Source organism: Sparus aurata, chromosome 10 (genome assembly GCF_900880675.1).
Source record: "Sparus aurata chromosome 10, fSpaAur1.1, whole genome shotgun sequence".
Classification (NCBI taxonomy): Eukaryota; Metazoa; Chordata; class Actinopteri; order Spariformes; family Sparidae; genus Sparus; species Sparus aurata.
Genome location: NC_044196.1, coordinates 28152120 through 28173334, shown reverse-complemented (window position 1 = coordinate 28173334; position 21215 = coordinate 28152120). Strand labels below are relative to the sequence as shown.

Sequence of the window (21215 nt, the reverse complement as noted above, 5' to 3'; positions counted from 1 at the left end):
TCGCGTTTGGGACCACCCTGACGATATTTAACTGGAATTCAGTATAAACGGATGTCTTTTATTTTGTCTTTAATCGGTAAATCAGGGTTTGTTTTAGCGATAAAACTCCAGCCTCTGTCTTTCCCTCTGTTGCTTCCCCGTTTTTTGGTCTCCCAGGATGATAATAGCTAAATCGAAAAGACCTCCTTTGCACACGGTTGGTCATGGATTGGTAATGATGCAGCCTCAGCACACACACGCACACACACACACACACACAAACACACACACACATTACTCATACGGCCAGATTCAGTTTGATTCACCTAATTAATCAATTAATGAACTTGAGCAGCTCTGTGTCTGGATGGGTGTGTGAGCCAGTGATCAGGCTTTACAAAGCAGGCTCTAATGCGGAAGAGCTTGCCCTGAAATCTACACACACACACACACACACACACACACACACATGCAGAGTGCGGCAGAAGATGAGAAGCAAACACGGCTAATGATAGCAATCTGATTACACCTTCCAAGAGACTCCAGACCTTTTCGGATTCAGCTCCGTGCTATTAGGAGCTAAGTTAATGGGTGGGTGAGGAAATGAATGGCTGCCTAAGTGAATGGATGTGTAATTAAAGAATGGGCGATACAGTCAATGTAATTAGCTTGTTTATGTGCGCTACAATGGATATAGGCAGGCGTTGAGGCCCTGCGCCCGAGGTGGCAGACAGCGCAGAGCGTGAGGGAAGAGATAGCAGCCGGAGAGCAGGAGGAGGAGAGGTTGAGTGAGAAATGAATGAGAGAGAGAAAGAGAGAGAGAGAAAGAGAGAGAGGGAGAGCAAACTCCTTATTCAGGCCTTTTCTGCTTACCCGTCACATCAAGGCTCCAAATCAATCCTGCAAATTGGTTTGTTCCTCAACAAGGTTACCAAATGACGGAGGGATGGAGGGAACGAGGTGGAGAAGGAGAGGCAGAATATGAGATGGAGAAGGGAATATGTGAGAGCTGTAACGAGAGCGAGATGGAGGGAGGGGGATGTCCCCGGTGTTGACGTATTGTCTAATGCAGAACCGTGCGTGTGTGTGTGTGAGCTGAAGGCCGACGGCGGGCTCGTTAAACCACGGAGGAGGTGAAGGATCCGGTTGATTGTTGTTTGTTACAGGTAAACCGAACCGGCTGAGTTATGGCATCCCGCCGCTGGAACCACTTTGTCCATGTGGGCGAATAGGCGTGTGCACATGTTGGAATGAGTCTGTCGCTGTGTTGTGTGTGTGTGTTTGTGTGTGTGCGTGCGTGCGTGTGTGAGCAGATTGTTGATGCAGCCACAGATGCTCCTGTAACCCTGTCACGATGAAATGTGGGCCCCATTTCCTCCCATTCCCAGCTGAGCCGGTGGAACTGGAGAGTAAATATATAAATAATAGAAGAGATAGAGAAAAAATGGCAGACGCTCGAAATGTGTTATTCTTCTCCTCTGACCTGATGTCGCGCTTTCTGTCTCTGCGTGTCTTTCAGGAACACTTCACGCCCGAGTGTAAGTTTAAGGAGTGTGTGTTCGAGAACTACTACGTCACCTACTCGTCCATCCTGTACAGACAGACCCAGTCGGGCCGGGCGTGGTACATCGGCATCAACCGAGACGGACAGGTCATGAAAGGCAACCGTGTGAAGAAGACGAAGGGAGCCGCGCACTTCCTGCCCAAACTCATTGAAGGTAAAGCGGATTAAGACGTACCGCACATAGAGGCGGGGGGGGGCAGGAAGTGTTATCGTGCAGCTGCTTCTTTTTTGTCACCATCTCTGGTGCTAAAAGCTCAAGTCTTCGACCTTCAGTTTATGGTGGGAGTGGCGGAAGTTTGTCGGTGCCACCTTTTCCTTTAATTAGTTAACCACGGTGGCTAATTGACCACCTGTGCTACTTTTTTGTTTCTCTACTTGAAATGTAAATCACATTACTTCCTGTATATCAATTGATTTTTGCCAAGAAGTTAGAGGACAGCGTGAAATGTTTTGACGATCATGTGTCAGAGATTGCATCAACTTGCCATACGTTCAATCATCATTGTTTTGTATAAAAGGCAATGGCCAAGCAGACTTTTAGTTAAATTTAAATTTTCTCATTTTTTGTGGTCTGCGTAATGTCATGGATGGATGCATCATATTTTTTTGAGTTTCAAATCATGAGATAGATGTATCTAAAAGTAATCAGTGAAAAGAAAAAGCTTAGGTTTCATACTTTTCTGAAAACTACATTACAACATCTTTGTTTACTTTCTACCTAACGGCATATCATCATCAGTTGATTTATTGGTCGTCTGCTCCAGGCACAACATGCAAACAAATCATGCAGATGTGCCGTCCAGCAGCTCTGTCGATACTTCTGTCTATATTACAGAAGCAACACGAAGATCAATCTGATCTGGATCGTGTTTTTATGTAGAAAACCAACAGACAGTTGCTTGTCACAAAACAAACTGCTGCCAACTGTAACGTTAGCCGCTATTAGCTCAGTTAGCCATGCAGTTAGCAAGTGTTCCTACTCCCGCTCTGGGCCTGAATATCTTCACCTCTCGAGGTTCCAATCTCCCATGCTCCCCCAGTGCTCCGAGCTCTCAGTCCAGGCAGAGACAGCCAGCTGCATGGCTAACTGAGCTAATTTGCTGCTGTACGGTTAACTGAGCTAACAAGCAAAGCAAAAAGTTAAGCTTTCTGTCCGTCAGAGAACTCTATAAATAACTGAGTCATTTCCAGTTTCACCAAAATCCTTGAACAAAGTTGTAAAGTTAAGATTTTGTGCAGTAATCAGTGAGACCTGATCTCATCAGTTCCACTGCCCCATATTGCTTTGCCACCAAGCCCGAAGATGAGGTGGTGCAAGAAAATGAGCACTGTCCAATCAAGACAGGAGCTAAAACATCTTCTTTCAGCCAGACAATGGACTGAGCGGCTCAATAAACAGCCAATATTAGATAAATAAGTAGTTTTTATTTATCAGTGTGTCATGCAAAGCTACTGTAGTGGAGAGCCATCATAAAACTACAGAGCTGGAAATGAACGTAATAGTCCTCTTTAAGCATGAACCCTCTAAGACCCACTGTTGTAATATTACAACGTTACCTTTAGCCACCCTAAAAACCAATCTGTTACATTTTATCTTGTTTTTTTACCACATTTACATAGTCATTGGGTCCTATTGTTTAGTCTCACGATGCTATTGGATAGTACATTTGTTTAAAAGTCCCGCCTCATGGCCATGAACTCACACAACCTCTCATGGTTTCCTTTGGACAACATTGCTTTGTTTAATTGGACTAAATTCATCAGATTCAAGTAAGTAAAATGTCTTTTATATATTTTTTTGTTGTTATTACAGTGTCTAGAACATGTACATATGGAGTTTTTGTAGAATAGATTCATCAAGTTTCATTTAGAGCTTGTTTTATAATTGTTGTAATATTACAACGTTGGGTGAGTGTGGTAGTCAAAATAGCAGGCTTGTTGCAGTGGGAACAAACAGGTTGTATTCTCTCCACTACACTACTGCCTGAAACAGAGTGTTTTTTTATACATGGAAAGTATACATACTACCCTTGGGTTCAAATTTGACTGATTTAAAAGTTTATCTCCAAAAAAATTTAGTTAATTTGATCAGACTGACCTAAAATTCCACAACTTTGTCCACAAAGAGGATATCAACAGACAATTCAGTTCTGAGAAAGCTGAACATTTTCCTGGATGTTTGATGTGGATGTAAGTGGGGGTATGCATGTTTTCCTTTTAGTATGATAATTAGAGGGCATTACAAGCAGTATTGTCATGTCAAGGCAGTATTGTGTGACTTAATGGCTGGTGATTGGGATGCACATTTCTTTTAGCATGATAAGTAGAGAGCATAGGCTAAGCCATTTACATTTACATTTAGGGCATTTAGCAGATGCTTTTTTCCAAAGCGACTTACAATAAGCAGACAGTATTGTCTGCCTGGAAAACATTGGGGAATTCACTACGTGGGAACAGCCAGGCAGGTGCGCCTGCCCAACTGTGACCTTGAAGACGAGAAGAGCTTGAAGAAAAAGGGGAGAGGAAGCGATGACGTCAGAGTGGAGGGGAATCACAACATCTGTGCTGTCAAATGGTCTGACAACAGGGCCATCAAACTTGTGTCAACCTTTGCTGGACCTGAACCTGTGCAGAAGATTCAACGCTGGGACAAAGCCAGCCGAACCTACACTGAAGTTGAGAGGCCTTACATTGTTGGTGCCAACAACAAGTACATGGGAGTTGTGGATTTGTTGGACTCATTTACAGCCAAATAGAGGTCCCCCATCAAATCCTGTCACAGGTACATGTACATCTTCTGGCACACCATCATCCTCTCTCAAGATCTCTAGCAAAGAGACAATGAACAGGAGACAGTTTCAGGCACAGCCAGCATCCTCTCTCATCCTGGTGAACATGGCGCTCCAAACTCCAAAGAGAGGATGACCATCTTCAGGCCAAGGGAGCCCAGCAACAGTGACATCAGGAAGCCCTCTGACTCCTCAGAAGAGACCATCCAAGAGAAGTGCACCTCCCATTGGATGTACGCAAGGACCTAGTTGCGCATTTCCCAGTGAAGACAGGGAGAGGAAGCTGCAGACACTGCATTAAAGGATACACTAACATGCAATGCAGCAAGTGTGATGTTCACCTTCGCTTTTCAGAGGACAAGAACTGTTTTTGGGACTTATACTATGAATGAAAGTCAGCCATGAAAAGGAAAAAAGGAATGAAGAAGTCACTAGAAAAAGCAATTTAATAATTCTTTTTTTTAAAAATTCTTCATAAAAATATGAATGTGTGATTATTATTAATGTTATATACCTTTATGGGGCTAAGTAAGCAATCAACTCTGCAAATGAATCCTTAGTTGTTCTGAATTGTTGTTCAGAGAACATGAGTACACATACAGAAATTCTGCTCCCACCTAAGCCCAACGTTGCAATATTACAACATTTCTCTAAAAACGTACATAAACATTTTTTTTTTTCAAAAACTCTTTCATTTCTGCATCAGAGGCCTCCTACAACAACATCTGAAGGGTCAAAAATTTTTTTTTTTAGGTTTTTCTATATTTGGGTCTTACAGGGTTAAACTTTAATCTTGACCTTGAAAAGAGTAATTAGATATATTACGCTGACAAAACACCCCGCTTTCCTTAGTATAAAAGAAATAAGTAAGTCGACCTTGAGTTGTGATTGTATATCAAAAGGTATTCAACTTTATATGTCATGCTGAATTTTCAGAATTTTACTTTACTGCTAAATGCCTGTAGGCACAGTACTAAAAACTGGAACTGATGGGGATTTTAAAATGTTTCTAATAACTGTAATGACTTGTGTCTTACTAAAGGCATGCTGTACTGTGTTACATTACATTATTTTATGATATTGATTTTCCATTGTACATTTACCTTACAAAAATTGTCGGTAATTCATGTTGAAGTTAGTCATTCACTTAAACTCTTTGTTTTCTCTGTCTACCTTATTTAGTCTGAGACAAAAATAAAAAAAGTAGTTGTGTGCATGTCTAATCCTATAATAAAGGAGGTGCAGCAAAAGGCAGAGAGATAATATCCCTCTCAAACTTTCTTTGTAAATAATCAGGGAATGTTCTGATCATTGTTAGAGCTGCATTAATTCATTTCTGGGGTCACTTAGGGGGCAGCAGAATGTGCTGTAAACACAACACGGACAGTGACAAACACACTTTGTGTTCTTTTCTGGTCTCCCCCATCTCCTGAGGGAAGTATGAGTCTTTAGCTGCTAAATGCTCCACCGCAAATTGCTGACTTTTTAGCAGCTTGCTAGCTTTTCCCCAACACACAGCTTACCCCTTAAGGATGACCTGTTTTGCTAAATAAATCCTTATTTGATCCATTGTTCATATAAAACGTTCATCAGTGCAGTTTTAAAATGCAAGTTTGGGAGTGATCCAGGTGCTTTCCTTATCAAGTTGCGGCTAACTCACATCTCGAATGAATAAGGTTATGTTCACATTGTTGCAGCCACTATAAAAAAAAGGCACAATGGCTGACAGTTATGTAGGTTATTACTGCACACAATGTTATCTGAAGACATTTACAACAAAGTGCTGAAAGCAAAACACAGACTGCAGTGCGATTGTGAAAATAAAAATAAATATATATATTGTATAGCAGCAAGGCATGCAGGCTTTTAATGTTACTTTGTATCTATCAAAGGGAAAATGAGGATGCATTTCAAAGAACAAACTAAAGTAGTAAAGGAGCTTTTCTCCTCTTGCATTTATATTGTAACTCGCCTCCTTACCCAGTCTTCAAAATCCCATTTTTAGAAAATAAAATGAACTGTCTTTTTTATTATAAAGCAGGTCGAGGTGTAAGGTTGAGGTGGATTGAGGTGTATTCATACACTCAATCCACTGTGAAGCGCAAACAGCCTTTGTTTAGAAACTGAGTCTTCAGATGAGCCGTCAGGACTTCCGTAAGTTTGGGATCACAACTATACAGTCGTTGCCTTCAGGTATGCTCCCATGGCTCCCATGGCTGTGGTTGCCAAAACACTAGCTTAGCTAATTTGGAAACACAGTGTGCATGCTCAGGCCTGTGACAGCTGACCAATCGGATTAGAGTGGGGTTTTCAGCAGCAAGGCCCTAAAGAGTGTGAATAGAGGTGCTGCAGCGAAAGATAGTATGAGAAAAATAATGTGATTTCTTACACCCAAAGTAAAATTGTGAACATGAAAATGAGCATTTTATGTGAACTTTTACAATTTCTTCTCCCTCCTTAGTGGCCATGTACAGGGAGCCCTCTCTACACGACGTCGCTGAGCAGAGCCCGCCCAGGAAAACGCCCAAGACTTCCAGTGACTCGCCCGTACTCCAGAACGGCAAGAAAGACCCTCAATCCAAAACCAAAACCTCCACCTCCTAGCGCTCAGAGACACGGGTGGTGGGAGGGGGGGTGGAGGATACGGGGCACTGGGCACCAGCGGACACCTGAACTTGGTTGTTAGGGCTACCCCCCCACACACACACAAACACCTGCTGCCTGCAACACTGACCCCACAAGAACTCCACGTACCACACTGCACTTGTGTAAAGTTGGAGATAAAGGAGCAGGTCCATGCAGAGTGGAGCTGGCCAATGGGAAGCCCCTTTTACCCTCACGGACCCCCATCCACACCAGCCCTCCACCTTCTTATTTAATAACCTGTGATTATCAAAGCCTGGGATATAAAAGCAATAACTCCATGAAGAGGTGAAAAGTCGCCTAGCATTTATAGCATGTCACCACAGTGTGTGTAACCCACTGGAAGGAAACCCCACACACATCAGCGATGTCCTTCCAGTCAACCAAATATCCGAGCAACGTCTTCCTGGTTTTACCGCAACATGTGCCGCTGTCAAGTCCGTCCCTCTGCAGCACAAACTTCACAAATGGGTTGTGTTTTCATTTCCCCACAGGGTTCCATGCTAATGTTAGCCTGACACGGAGTCATGCTAATGCGACGCTGTCACAGAGACCCTTGCAGACTTTTGTTCTGCAGCCATCTGCTCAGTCCACATCTTCTGTGTGTGTCAGCGACTTTGTGAGATGGCCTGGATACTTGTCAGCCCTGCTTGTGTGTGTTTGTGCCTGCTTGTGTGTGCGTGCGTGCGTGCGTGCGTGTGTTCCCTTCTTCTTCCATTCACCTTTGGCGCGATTTGATTAGTTTGTGACATGGACTCAATTTTCCACTCTGCGGCACAAGAAAACCCCTCCCGTCCTCTGGCTCCGTTAATGGAGTCTGGGGCTGATCAGAATCTCTCGACCCTTAAACGAGGGGCCAAGAGCTCCCTCAGCACACTGCGTAACCACACACACACACACACTCATTATTACACTGACATTTACACGCGGAGAGAGAGAGTGTGTGTACTGGGTGCACACACTTTAGCACCTTGATATCCATGAGCGACAACCGCATGAAATTATCTCATGACTTAACACACTTAACACAATGACATGCATTAAGACACACACACACACCCACACACACACACACACACACACACACACTCACAACTGCTGTAGTGATGTAGTGGTGAGTGTGTGCAGGTTGTGAGAGATGATGAGGATATCATCGGTGAGATCGGGTACTGATGGAGCCTGACTATGTAGCTTGTGATTGCACTGCAATAGCTTTTTTCACTATGGCTGGCCATGCATTGCACAAACCCCAAAGGCCCACACAGAATCTGTGGACCCTGTGTCACTCCTCCGACGTGGTATTTTATGTCTGAAAATACAGGAAAAAAATGTGTTTTTATTGAATTATTGTGTCCACCTTGAGCTACCACCTAGTGATGAATTCAAAATATATTTTCTTTGGGCTGCTAACACTACCCCATCACTGTCCCAACTACTGTGTATTGTATGGTAATGTATGTGGGGTATTTTTAAAGGGTCACTCCACCCATTTTAAATGATAGTTAAAAGTCATGTAGGATGACCTTTCAGCCTGAGAAAACAATTTCATATTGTCTTCTGTGGCTTCTTGAGGAGCTCCGTCGAGGCAATGTCCACACGTACAGAGATGTTTTTGAAACAAAGACGATTCGCCTGTCTGTGCTGAGAGTTTTAGCACCATTTTAGAAATAATCTCCATCCATAGTAACACACCTGTCCATTCATGTACACTGGGCATAAGCGTGCTGATATAAACAGGAAAATTATCAGTATCAGTTTTTGTCTTTTTGAATTAAGCCAATATAACAGTAACATCAGTTTGGTCAGCGTACCAAACTCAAATACTCCAGCATCATGTGAAATATCAGGTACTCCTGTTATCCGAGTACACATGCCATCGATGCCACATACACTGATAAAGCCCAGTTTGTAAGCAAATGTGGCTGTGTCATTTTAGATGAAAACAATCAAAATGCATTAAAATCAACACACTGTGAAAGACTAACAGTTTTGACATAATAATTTCTAAAGTTAGCATGCTACCCAGCTAGCCCCGGCTCATACTCCCAACACCAACACTCCCTACTGGCTGCACACCTAAGTGAGCTAACTTGTTATAGGCAACTACAGTTGACAGCAGCTAGCATGATATGCTACCTCCTATTTGTTGTGAGTATGAATTTGACTGGTGGTCGATTTTTACATATTATACCCTTAAGAAATACATGTGTTTGTGTGGACGTTAAAGCCTAAACCGAGAGACTGCAATACAAAGGGGAGCTGTGGAGTTCAGAACCACAAAGGCCTGAAACTGAGACCTAAACAATATCCGATCCAACTGAACCCAACTGGTAATTAATTTCTTTCTAACTCTGCACCACCAGATTCTTTCATTTTCAAGCTTGTCGTCGTGAGCACCAACTTAGAGTGACTCGAGTGACATCACTTGAGGCGGTTTAAAGTAATTTGATGTGTAAGATCTCGTGCATATATTATATTTGAATTGCATTTCCCCGGTTGGGGAGCTTGAGTGACTGAGTGTGAATCATGTGGGTATTACGATCACAATGCATTGTGGAGAATGTAGGATCCAGTGTTTTTTTTATAGCTTGAACCACAGAGTTGACTAAATATTAGGATATCTCAGCTTCTGCTGCTCCAATTTTGATCATTCTTTTTTAAAATCTGTCTCCTGCAAGTCCCCCAACTTTATGGAAGTGCAATACTAAATGACTGGAGTGGTCCTTTAAATCTTTATCTACACATGGATCTATCAACTGACAACATGAATCATTTCCCTTATAAGTGAGGAGTTTCGACAGCTTGCAACTGAGCATCTCCATTGAAAGACAGTTTTTTTTTTATTTAATTCAGAATCCAACAGATGTGTGTGTCATATGTGAATATATGAATTACTATAAATCTCTCCTGGAGACTTCGGTTACGATGCAAAGGAATTCAAGCCTTCTTTACGTGTCATTTCACTTGTTGCTTTGCACTTTTATGACTGAATGTTCATAGATTAAAACGACTGCGACTGTTTCGTTAGGAGCAAGAGAACAAAAGTCATATATAAAAAAATGAAATTGACTGGAGATTTTTAAAAAAGGATGATAAATGTGTTCTAATTAGCTTGATCCTGGTGTAGAAAGTAGCTGGACTAGAATATTTCACCGTTGTCGCGCAGCAGACCTCGTGGCGCGCGCTGCCATTTGTTCCCCCCATTCAACACGAAAAGCAATCATTTTTCATATCAAACTTTTCTTGCTACAATATGCCAGGCTGGGTAATTGTTTCTGCCTAATGTTTATGTATTGTAGGAAGCGAGTGTGCTCAGGAGGTAGAGGCGAGGCCAGATTGATGATCGGTGCTTGGAAAGAGAGAGGGACGCACCGGAGAAAAGAGAGACGGGGAAAGGGAGAGGATTTTAGGGGGGGAAATAATTTGCGGGCAATGAGGAGAGCAGAAAAGAGAGGAATTATGGTAATGTGGAGAGAGTTCCCCCGAACGCACACACACACACAAACACACACACACACATACACACATTTACACACACTTCTCATTTCATGCATAATCCCCTGCTCCCCCTGTAACCTGTGGTTGTAAATAATAATAGCTGATAACCTGCGCAGAATAGAGGCGAGCTGCTGAGCAAAGTAATCTGCTGCCTGAGAGATGGAGCAAACTTTACCTCTTTCCTGTTGGGAGATCGAGAACGGGTGAGAGGAATGAGAAGAGGTTGTTTGAGAGGGAAAGACAAGGGAATGGAGGTAATATAGGAAATAAGCTAAAGGAAGGACTAAAGAAAAAGAAACTCATGTTCAGTGATCTGCACCTGTTGTGTTTTTAAAAAAAAAAATATTTAACACAAGCTACTGTTAAAACCTCACTTACACACAGAAGACCTTAATTAAACTGTTAAATAGACCCTCAGGTTGGTGTGTCTGACCCGGTCACCCCCTATGGATCGCTAAATCCAGAACACAATGTTTGAGTACCGCTCGCAAAGTAATTACGCAAATATTTAATTAAGTCGGACTCGTGCCGACCGGAGTGGAATTAAGGCTGTGCGGGACTGATGGAGAGATACTGTGAGAGGCAGTCAGCAAACAAGACAGAGCCATGACTTCTGTGACTATATTTTAAGGGCTGGGAAATCTATGTTGCAATATTTTTCTTACACGCATGTCATGTTTGTTGTGTTCAGAATTTTGACTTTGGATCAAAAGAAGAATGGATGTAAAGAGAGTTAAGGGCTACCAAGTTTTGATGCTTTTAACGTGGAAAAAGTGAAAAGTACATGGCCGCTGTAATTTGAGATTACAGATGTGGACAGTGAAGCGATGTATCAATCGCGCATAATTAAAGGGGCACTCACCTATTTTACATGTAAAGTTCGGTTTGCCAAAGCCACTCAAAGCTGCTGTAAAATGACTTTCTGTGGCTTCAGAGGGAGCAGTCTAAAGCTGCGTCCAAACAAGTGAAGCAAATTATCGCCTCACGTTATTTGCTTGAATCCCAGTCCTGGACTGGACCAGGTGGGCAGTTCATGCGTGTTCTCAGAACCTGCCAGGAACTGTTTTAGGGAGTAACATTAGATTTAAATATGCGAGGTAAGCGTAAGTTCGGATACCAGTTTTTCTGGCTCAGGTTCAACCAGTTATATAACATGAGCAAATACACAATACATACAATAAATCAACACTCTTTAAAACATGTTTCTCACGATGGCAAACATTACACTTAATTACTGGAAATCAATTCTCCTTTGCTGCACCAAAACTGTTAATAATAGTGGCAGCACAGTGTATCCTGCCTGTGCCAACGGATGCAAAAAAGGACAAACGTAAGTTAGCTAAAATGGGCCTGAGGCTACACCAGCTGCTTGTCACAGAACTGTATTGGCTGTTCATGAAATGAAATGTCAGAATTTCAGATGAAAACACTCAAAAATTGGTCAAAATTATCAATAGAATTTGAAGGACTTACAGTTTTGACATTATAATTTCTGAAGTTAGCATGCTAACCTGCTAGCCCAGGCTCATACTGGTTTAAACACCCACACTCCCATGGTTCTCCAAACTCCCATTCTGTGCTACCAGCTATGCGGCTAACTGAGCTAACTTGTTTTAGGCAGCTTCAATTGGCAGCAGCTAGCGTGATATGCTACCTCCTATTTGTTGTGAGTAGGAGTTTGACTTACATTCTTATGTATTTACGTAATTCACACACAGCTGTGCAGGAGGCTAGTGGGAAGTAACAGGTTCCTGGTTCAATGCTATTAAATTACAACTTCAGATCGGTGATTAGCACTACCTGATCCATCATTTAGGTTGCATCCTAGGCATTTGCGATACTGGTATCAGAGATAGTTTTTATTCTGTGTAAACATGTGTTAGCTCAATTTGCACCACTTTTAAATATTTGCCTAGCTTTCTTTTTGAACGCACGCCTGGTGAATAACTGGTGATGTCATCAAGTTGATTTCTGATTGGGCTTCATGTTCCTTTGGTTGAACAGCATTCAGGGTTTGAGTTGCATTATGGGGAATGTAGATCAGATGATGATCTAGTGTTTTGTTTTTTGTGTTTTTTTAGCTCGACTCATACATAAGCCTAAAAGTCAGTTCATCTGCTGCTTTGATTTTAACCATTCTTCTTTAAATATACCTCTAGCAAGTTCCCTAACTTAATGGAAGTGCAGCGCTAAATTACTTGAGAGCCCCTTTATCCCCTCATAACAAATGCAGCATTATTTTCCATTGACGCACATGCCTGTACAGATGCAAAAAACAAACAACATCACAACGTGAGCTCAGACTTTATTTGTAGGGCTACAATAACCTAATTTCCTGCCTCAAGCTCAAAGCGACGACAGCCAAGATTTTATTAAACCGGGCCATTAGATCTGTGTGAAGTTGTTGAGCGTCAGTCGACACTGACTTATAGCGAGTGATGAGCTGATATCTCAGTTCAGTGAGATGTTTGTGCTGCGTGCACTCAGAGATTCAGCCACTTACAGCTGAATCGGTCATCAGTATCTGTTCATTTTGCCACTGTAGAAGATGCCGATATATCTGCTTTTTTGTTCCAGCTTGCAGACTGTTAATGAATCCTCATCCTCATGCTATTAAACAACGATTAAGCATCTTTTTGTGGCAGGAAAATGGACTCACTTACTTTTTAGAGCGATTTATTCCCAAACGTTCGCAGTATTTCCTGTGATTTATTCATTTATATTTTTTTGGCAAAAGCTGTAACAGATATTATCTTTTGTAATCAGATTAATCCTATTAGATGTTACCTGTTCGTGGGGTATTTTTGAACAATATATTGGGGTAAGAGGGTGGTGGTGGTGGGGGGTTTGGACTTTAAAAGAGGAGGCTTGAAAACGTGTATCCCACTCTGTTTGCTGTGTTATTGATTTCACTTTGTGGAAATTTAGAATAACAAGACCATTTATCGTGTGTGGAAAGTCTGCATGATTGCATGTGTGTGAGTGTGTGTGTGTTCTCATCACCGACTTGTGTGTGTTTTGCCGCGGCCCACACTTTCCTCCGCTGTAAGCCCTTTTGTGAAGCCTGAAATCAGCGCCTCTGTTCCAGCCTGTCCGCTCTCCGGCCTTCAGGCTTCACTTCAAACGATTCCGTGTGAATTACAGGATGTAAAGATTGCCATTCATCTCGCCGGCCGTCTCTCTGAGACACATGTTTGATTAGTGAAACCCCCCCACCCACACCGATGGCTGAATTTACTGCTTTTAACCGGCTGATGAATGCTACTGGATTTAGCTTCAGAAGGTTTGGCACCGCGGAGGTTCTTTGGCGTCGCCAATCTTTTTGGGGAGTCAAAAACATTTTTTAAAAAAGACGAGAGAGGTGCAGATGTGAATGTGTGCGATATCGAAGGGGGTTAAATGATGTATATCTGATTCAGCTGCACACTTCGCACATCACACACACGCACACCTTTCCCCCGGGGACTCCCTTCCCTCCCATTTCTTCCGAGTCAGGGCCCTCCCTGCTTACCGAGCGAATTACGACTGCAGAGAGGGTCATCCGGGATTGTGTAGGACTCCGAGAGAGAAAACAGAGAGAGGGAGAGAGGCGTGTGTCACATTCTGTAGCTAACTCGTGCCCTCACAGCCTCCCTTTGAAGTTTCACTTCCTTCTCTCCGATTCCCTTATTTTTTCGCGAACTTCCCCTTAACCTGGCGGCGCGTGGTTCATGTGTGCGCTCGATCATGTGCGCGTTCTCCCACTCATCAGCTCCGCGCGCAAACGCCGTGTATCCGTTCTTGAATATCTCTGTGTGTCCATTATGTGTATCCGAGAGGAGAGGGAGGAAAGTATGAGTGGAGAGGAAGGGAGAGAGGAAAAATAGAGGATAAATCAGAGGCCAAATCAATGAGCACGAGTCCTTGGGCAGAAAGCAATAAACTCCATTAACAAGGTGCAGCCACATTATCTGAGAGGGCGTGAATTAATATTGATATAGAACCCAACTGTGTGTTTTATTAGAGCTTTTATTTTTCTAACACTTTTGCCCTTTTTGTGAGCTGGGTTTGCTGTTCAAGCGTGTGTGGTGTGTGTGTGTGTGTGTGTGTGTGCGTGCGTGCGTTACTTTGAGGTGGAGTCCCTTCACCACATCTGCAATGCAGCAGAAAACACAAAAAAGAGAGGGAGCAAAGAGAGAGGGAGGCTCACGTGACAAAAGAGTGACGCCGTCCTCGGACAGATTTTCTCCTTCTCTCTTTTTTTTTTTTTTTTTTCAGCCCGCCTCGTAATAAAAAAGATAAAAAAAAAGAAAAAGAGGGGCTCCTACACTGGAAACCCGGGCGCTGAATGTCACATCCGAGGAACATGTTAATTCATGTATAAAAAAATCAGGCTGTGTGTTTTTTTTTAAAAGCGCACACCAGAGTCCCTCAGCACATCTGCATTGCTGACACACACACACACACACACACACACACACACACACACACACACACATACACAGTGCCCTGCACCAAGGTGGCACAGATGTGGCTAACTGGGGTGACCTTTACTAAACAGATCATGGAGGGACTTCACCTCTGCCAAGCTAATGCACCAATTACATTTTAGTGGCGTCTTTACATTGTACACTATGATGGAATGTTTTTTTTTTGCCCTTTTTTCAAGTGTTTTCGAGGGTAATTCTAAGTGGAAGTACTGTGACTTGTAATGAAATCATATGAGGAATCATGACTATTGGTATCCATTGTAAAAAAAAAAAAACAGAAAAAAGAAAAGAAGAATGCCCTTCAAGAATCACTGTTGTTCCATGTGTGTTTGATCCGATGTGTTTATTTTGCTGTTTAAATGCATATCCGTGTCCGTTCCCCCGTCATATGATGTGGGGTGATGAAAAAACTGAGCTCGATTGACGAACGGAGGAAAAAAACAACGCTTGGGTTGTGTTGGGGTCTCAAACCTCGCCCTCTCGACCCCCCCCCCCCCCAACCCTCCTGTCAATCACCGGGGACGACCGACCTCCGACCTTTTATGTCTTAGCGGGATTTTAATTGGCTCACCAGCAGCTCACGTGGACTGCTCATTCACCGTCCGTCTCTCCCTCTGACACACACACAGAAACACACACACACACAACAAACACACCCTCTTACCTGTGTGTGTGTGGTTCTATGATCGATCTTCTGAGGATTTTTTGGGACTTTTTCTTTGTTTTCTTTTTTTTTTTTTTTTGCTCTTCTTTGTACTGCATGGACGATCCGAGTTATTGTGACAAAGAGTCTTCCAGAAAAGATTTTAAGGAAAAATCACCATAATCTTACTTTCCTTCTCGTCTTCCAAATGCAAAAAGAGTGCTTCAGTCTTCCAGCTATCAAAGCCACAATGACACTATTTTTGTATACAAATGGGGCAAAAAAGAAATATATCTATATATAAATATATATAAATATATCCATGCAAATGTGGTTGGGGTGCAATAACTCCCCCTGTTGCCGGCAAGGTGGAATAACACAACTACTATAACGCCATCCAAACCCATGGATCACCTGGAGAAACGACCTGTGAAGGACTACTACAGTGCAGTTCAAAACTCCTGGGTTGAGGTCGCAGATCACAGACAGGCGGGACTACAAGCATGCATGCGCCAATCATTTACTGGACACCTTCAAAGAAACAGTCTTTACCCAATATTTACTCTTTAAACCCCTTTAACCCCCTGTCCCCCCTCCCCCATCCCCTCCTCAACACTCTATTATCCCAAACTCTTGTCTCTGCATTTGCAATATGATCTGTATTTATTTCTATAATAACTTACACAAAGTCAAGGGAGACGTATTATTGGATATAATTGAATAAAACAAACTAATATATTTGTATGATTGTAACGCTGGTCTGCTGAGAGTTTTTGTCGGGTGTTTTGGTCTCATTCCTGCAACACATAAGTCATTCTACAAGTCAGACTAGATCCATTTACAAGTCTTTAATCATTTATTATATGGTGCTGCGCAGAGTTAACGTAATTTTTACACAATATATGATCATATGGTCTGTTGTGGCTTAGGTTTAGTTCGTTAACACACAGCCTGTTCCAGCCCGATTCCTCCAGTATGGTACTGATGTTGACGTTGTGTTTTGTAAGTGATTCTTGTGTTTTGTGAGTCCATGTTGTGTTTTGTGAGTTATTGTTGATTTGTGTGTAATTGTTGTGTTTTGTGAGTGATTGTTGAGTTTTGTGTAATTGTGTGTTGTGAGTGATTGTTGAATTTTGTGTAATTGTTGTGTTTTGTGAGTTATTGTTGTGTTTTGTGTTATTGTTGTTTTTTGTGAGTCATTGTTGTGTTCTATGAGTTACTGTTGGGTTTTTTAAAGTCACTGTTGTGTTTTGTCAGTCATTGTTGTGTTTTGTTAAATGCTGTTGTGTTTTTCTATTTGCCGTTGTGATTTGCATCTCAGGCCACCATACTACAGCTGAACTACAATGGGGGGATGTAAACAAGAGATTTTTATTGTAATTTTTTGTGTTTTGTGAGTGATTGTTGTGTTTTTGTGATTTATTGTTGTGTTTCATGAGTCATTGTTGTGCTTTTTGAGTCATTGTTGTGTTTTGTGAGTCATTGTTGTGTTTTATCAGTCATTGTTGTTTTGAGTCATTGTTGTGTTTTGTGAGTCAGTTGTGTTTTGTGAGTCATTGATGTGTTTTGTTAAATGCTGTTGTGTTTTTCTATTTGCCTTCGTGATTTGCACCTCAGGGCCACCATACTGCAGCTGAACTACAGTTCCGATAATGCTTTGGGGGATGTAAACAAGAGTTATTGTTATTGTCATTTGTTGTGTTTTGTGAGTGCTTGTTGTGTTTTGTGAGTGATCGTTGCGTTTTTGTGAGTTATTGCTGTGTTTCATGAGTCATTGTTGTGTTTTGTGAGTCACTGCTGTGTTTTGAGTCATTGTTGTGTTTTGTCAGTCATTGTTGTTTTGTGAGTCACTGTTGTGTTTTGTGAGTTATTTTTGCCATTTGTGAGCTACTATTGTGTTTTGTAACCCTTTTTTTGCTCTGTGAGTCATGGTTATATTTTGTGAGTCATTGTTGCGTTTTTGTGGGTTAATGTTGTGTTTCGTGAGTCATTGTGTTTTGTGAGTCATTGTTGTGTTTTGTAATGTATTGTTGTGTTTTGTGAGTCATTGTTTTGTTTTGTGAGTGATTATTGTGTTTTGTCGTGTTTTTTTATTAGCCGTTGCATTGTGCACCTCAGGGGCACCACACTATAGCTGATATACAGTACCCATAATGCTTTGGGGGATGTAAACAGGAAGTATAATTGTGCTGTGGATTCACCGTAGGCTACAACCTGAGTGATGTTTATAAGACTATAATTGTTCACATTCATTCAACTCAGCAGCATTTAGAGAGTGCTGAACTAAATATCAGCAGTTCTGTTTGCAGTGTAGCAGCTGTACCGGCAGTTATCACTGAGTTATTTTGAAGCTGAACAAAAGAAAAGCATGAAGACTCAGGTAAGTTCTGGAGTATTAAGGAGTTTCTATTTTGTAGGATTTCTGAGCAGATTTCTGAGCATTTATTCGGAATGGACCAGGGATACAGATGTTCTCAGAAAGTATTACTCACTCCGAATCTAGAAATATGTATATGTATGTGTTCAGATATGACTTAGTTTTGACTCCTGTTATTGGTAACGATGGTTTCTTATATGGATTAGGTGATTTCTTTCTTGACAGTTTACAAACAGTATAGATATAACAGTATTTATTGAACTAGTGCCAAAACCTCATATCCACCTCCACAAACTGTGGTTGTTGTTTTTCATGTTTTCCAGTCCAAATGACAGCTTTCACTCCCGGATAAACAGAAACAAACACACAACAGTTTGTCTAAACCACAGACGGTCTTAAAAAAGTGGAGGTAGACCAGTGGTTCATGGACTACCATATTGAAGCCTTGTGTTTGGTATTCTGGATGTCTCCATCTTGGGTTTCTTTATGAGCCAAAGATGGCTTTGGATTGGAGGGTAGAGTTGGGGAGGGTATCAATGCTACGCCTCTACCCTGGTTGCCATGGTAGCAACCAGTCAATCCCATGACATCATGCTGTATTGATGTATACTTGAAAGTAGTGATTGAGACAATAAACCCATTAGAAAACCATTAACTGGGGTAATAAATCAAGGGATAAGTAGGGTCATTTTTTTAAAGATTTCTATTCAATTTCTTTTTACAACCAGTTGAGTTGCCCCCTGCTGGCAATGACGTAGAATGCAGTTTTCAGGCGCTTCTGCATTGGCCTCGCTTGTCAGACCTGAAAGCTTAGCTCACCTCCCAACATTAGTTGATGTCCTTGCAAATGCTCCTGTGGCTGAATGGGAGCAAATCTGTACAGCCAATATCCATAGTCTGATCAAAATCTTCTCAGGAGAATGGAAGCTGGTGAAGCAGCTGATCAGTGAATGTGATTATAAGATATTTAGTCCTGTAAGGTTAAGGTGTCTACATAATTTGTACAAATGTCCACAAACTCTTTTGTGTCTATATAGTGTACTTTGATAACTTTCAGTTGAAGACGTAGCGCTACCTCCAACTGGCAGACGTTTAATTTGAAAAACTCAGATAAAAGAGGCTTTATCTCTCTGGAGTAATTAGGTAAATACACAAAAAAGAAAGTGATTACACTGATGCATTTTCAATATAATTAAATGAGAAAGACAGTGGGAACTTTGCCACCGTGTTGGAGTAGAGTATAATGATCATCTCCAACACTGATCTTCGCAGTGACATCATCAACCTTTTCTGATTACTGTAATCCAGTTACATGTCGCCTCTTACTTGTTCCACCCATGACCCAATAACAATCAAGGGTAAACAATCCATCTAACCTAACTTAACTACTTACCTCTGCATTAAATAGTGATCTATTATGGCTGCTCTGGGACAGATCACTGGATTTGAGCCACTGCCAACCTAGGCTTTATACACTCCCCAATGACCACAGCTTTGATGTGTGACTTGACACTGGCTGCTAGCTGTTAATAGTTAGCTTCTATGGTAATTAAATTGGCGGCGGGCCAAATGGCAGTGACAGTGGATCATAAATTACGGTGGCGTGGATGGCCGATGAATGTAAGTGAGAGCAGAGCGGCATGAAGGGATGAGTAGAGGGATATAGGGAGGATAGAGATGTTTTACTGCAGGGGCCTTCAGAAAATACAGCAGTGTGTGGCAGTTAAAATGGGTTGATCAACTTAGCGTTATACTGTAAGAATAATGGCTGCTGTATCACCTCTATATGTCCTGTTTTTACAGTGGTTGACTGTACAAGACAGCCATGCAAGAAAATCGTAAATCACAACCACAACAGACAAGAACAGAGACCAAAGAGTATAATTTATCTGGCTACATGTATATACGTCATCCGCAGCAGGGAGTTTCAGCCCTTATCTTATCGGCCGTATTCACATGGTGGCCATTTTCTGTTGACACAACACTCAGGGTGGGAAGCTCAGATGTTGCACTGCTGTGGGTGCAGGGGTGCAAGTCATATAAATATAGGCAATCTGACACTTTTTATTAATGAACTGTTTCCTGATTGATCAGCAACTGTAAAGGCAACGGATAGTTTAATGCAGAGGGACATCGGACCATATTAAGCGGTAAAACCACAGGTTTGATGACCGATTAGCTTCCATTAGGAAACAGCTAACATTAGCATTCAATCACATTGTAGATAATGTTGCTATTCGTTACAATATCTTTTTGATGTGATATGATTAGAAGTGATATGATTAAGCTAGGTAGTTGTGGAATGCTAACATCAGCTAACAAGTTATCAAAGATGTTGTTTTACTTTGAAATATGGCTGAATGTGCCTCCAGACTTTCACAATCCTTCTTTTCAGTTTCTGATCAATTGGGAAGCTGTAACATGAAAGCAATTTTTCTGATTACCTACTGTTAGATGACTTGCAATCTGGAGCAAAAGAAGCATTACACTACCCCAGCATTATCCCACCCTGGGCATGATGTTTGAGGCTGCCATTTGAATAAGGTATATTGATTATCATTATATTGCTAGACAGCTCCATGGTAATAATGTTTGAGATGTAATGAAAATGATCTAATCTAATATAAATTAAACAAGCCCAAAATGTTGCTTTTTACCAAAGAGGCCAACTTGTAAATATTTGTAATGCACTTTTATTGAACTACATGGACAGACACTACGCTCATCCATGAGAATAATGTCTGGCAATAACCAGTCATGTGCTGGTTCTCTTGGAATTATCACACTATAAAATCACTGTGGAATATGCTTGAATACTGCCTCATTCGAAGACCTTAACATAATTTTCCAAGCATACCTTTCTTAATTAATACCGTTTATTGGTAATTATTTATGACATCAAGAAGTACTTTTATGACATCGAGAAGTAAGGTCTCCTTGGTTGTAAAATATCTCATCTCAATATAATATATAGCTCTGTCGGTATAAAAGTGTGATTAAGTGGTTAAATGGCTGGCTGACCCAGGGAGACCAAATCCTCTTGTCAGACCAGTCTTTGCTTTGCTCTATCAGGATATGATCCCTCAGTGAAATATTACTGTAATTTAACCTTCACTCTTTTTCTTGAGGACCTGTCTGAAAACCCTACAAGGACTCGTGTGGGTACTTCAGCCACAGTTTGAGAACCAGCAGTGTGTAAGTAAACACCCGATGAGCAGAGTCAAGCCCGGTGAACACTGACAAGAAGGGGGTG

At 41.7% G+C, this 21215-nt stretch overlaps 1 protein-coding gene across 2 annotated transcripts in view; it reads left to right on the top strand.

Annotated features, from left to right (window-relative positions):
* fgf11a (fibroblast growth factor 11a) overlaps positions 1–16338 on the top strand; it is a 120411-nt gene extending 104073 nt beyond the window's left edge. For both annotated transcript variants that reach the window (XM_030431456.1, XM_030431457.1), the window contains 2 exons: positions 1499–1697; positions 6794–16338. In XM_030431456.1, the coding sequence (XP_030287316.1) occupies positions 1499–1697; positions 6794–6936 (342 nt within the window). In that variant the 3' untranslated portion in view covers positions 6937–16338. The remainder of the gene's footprint in view (positions 1–1498; positions 1698–6793) is intronic.
* The last annotated feature ends 4877 nt before the right edge of the window (positions 16339–21215 follow it).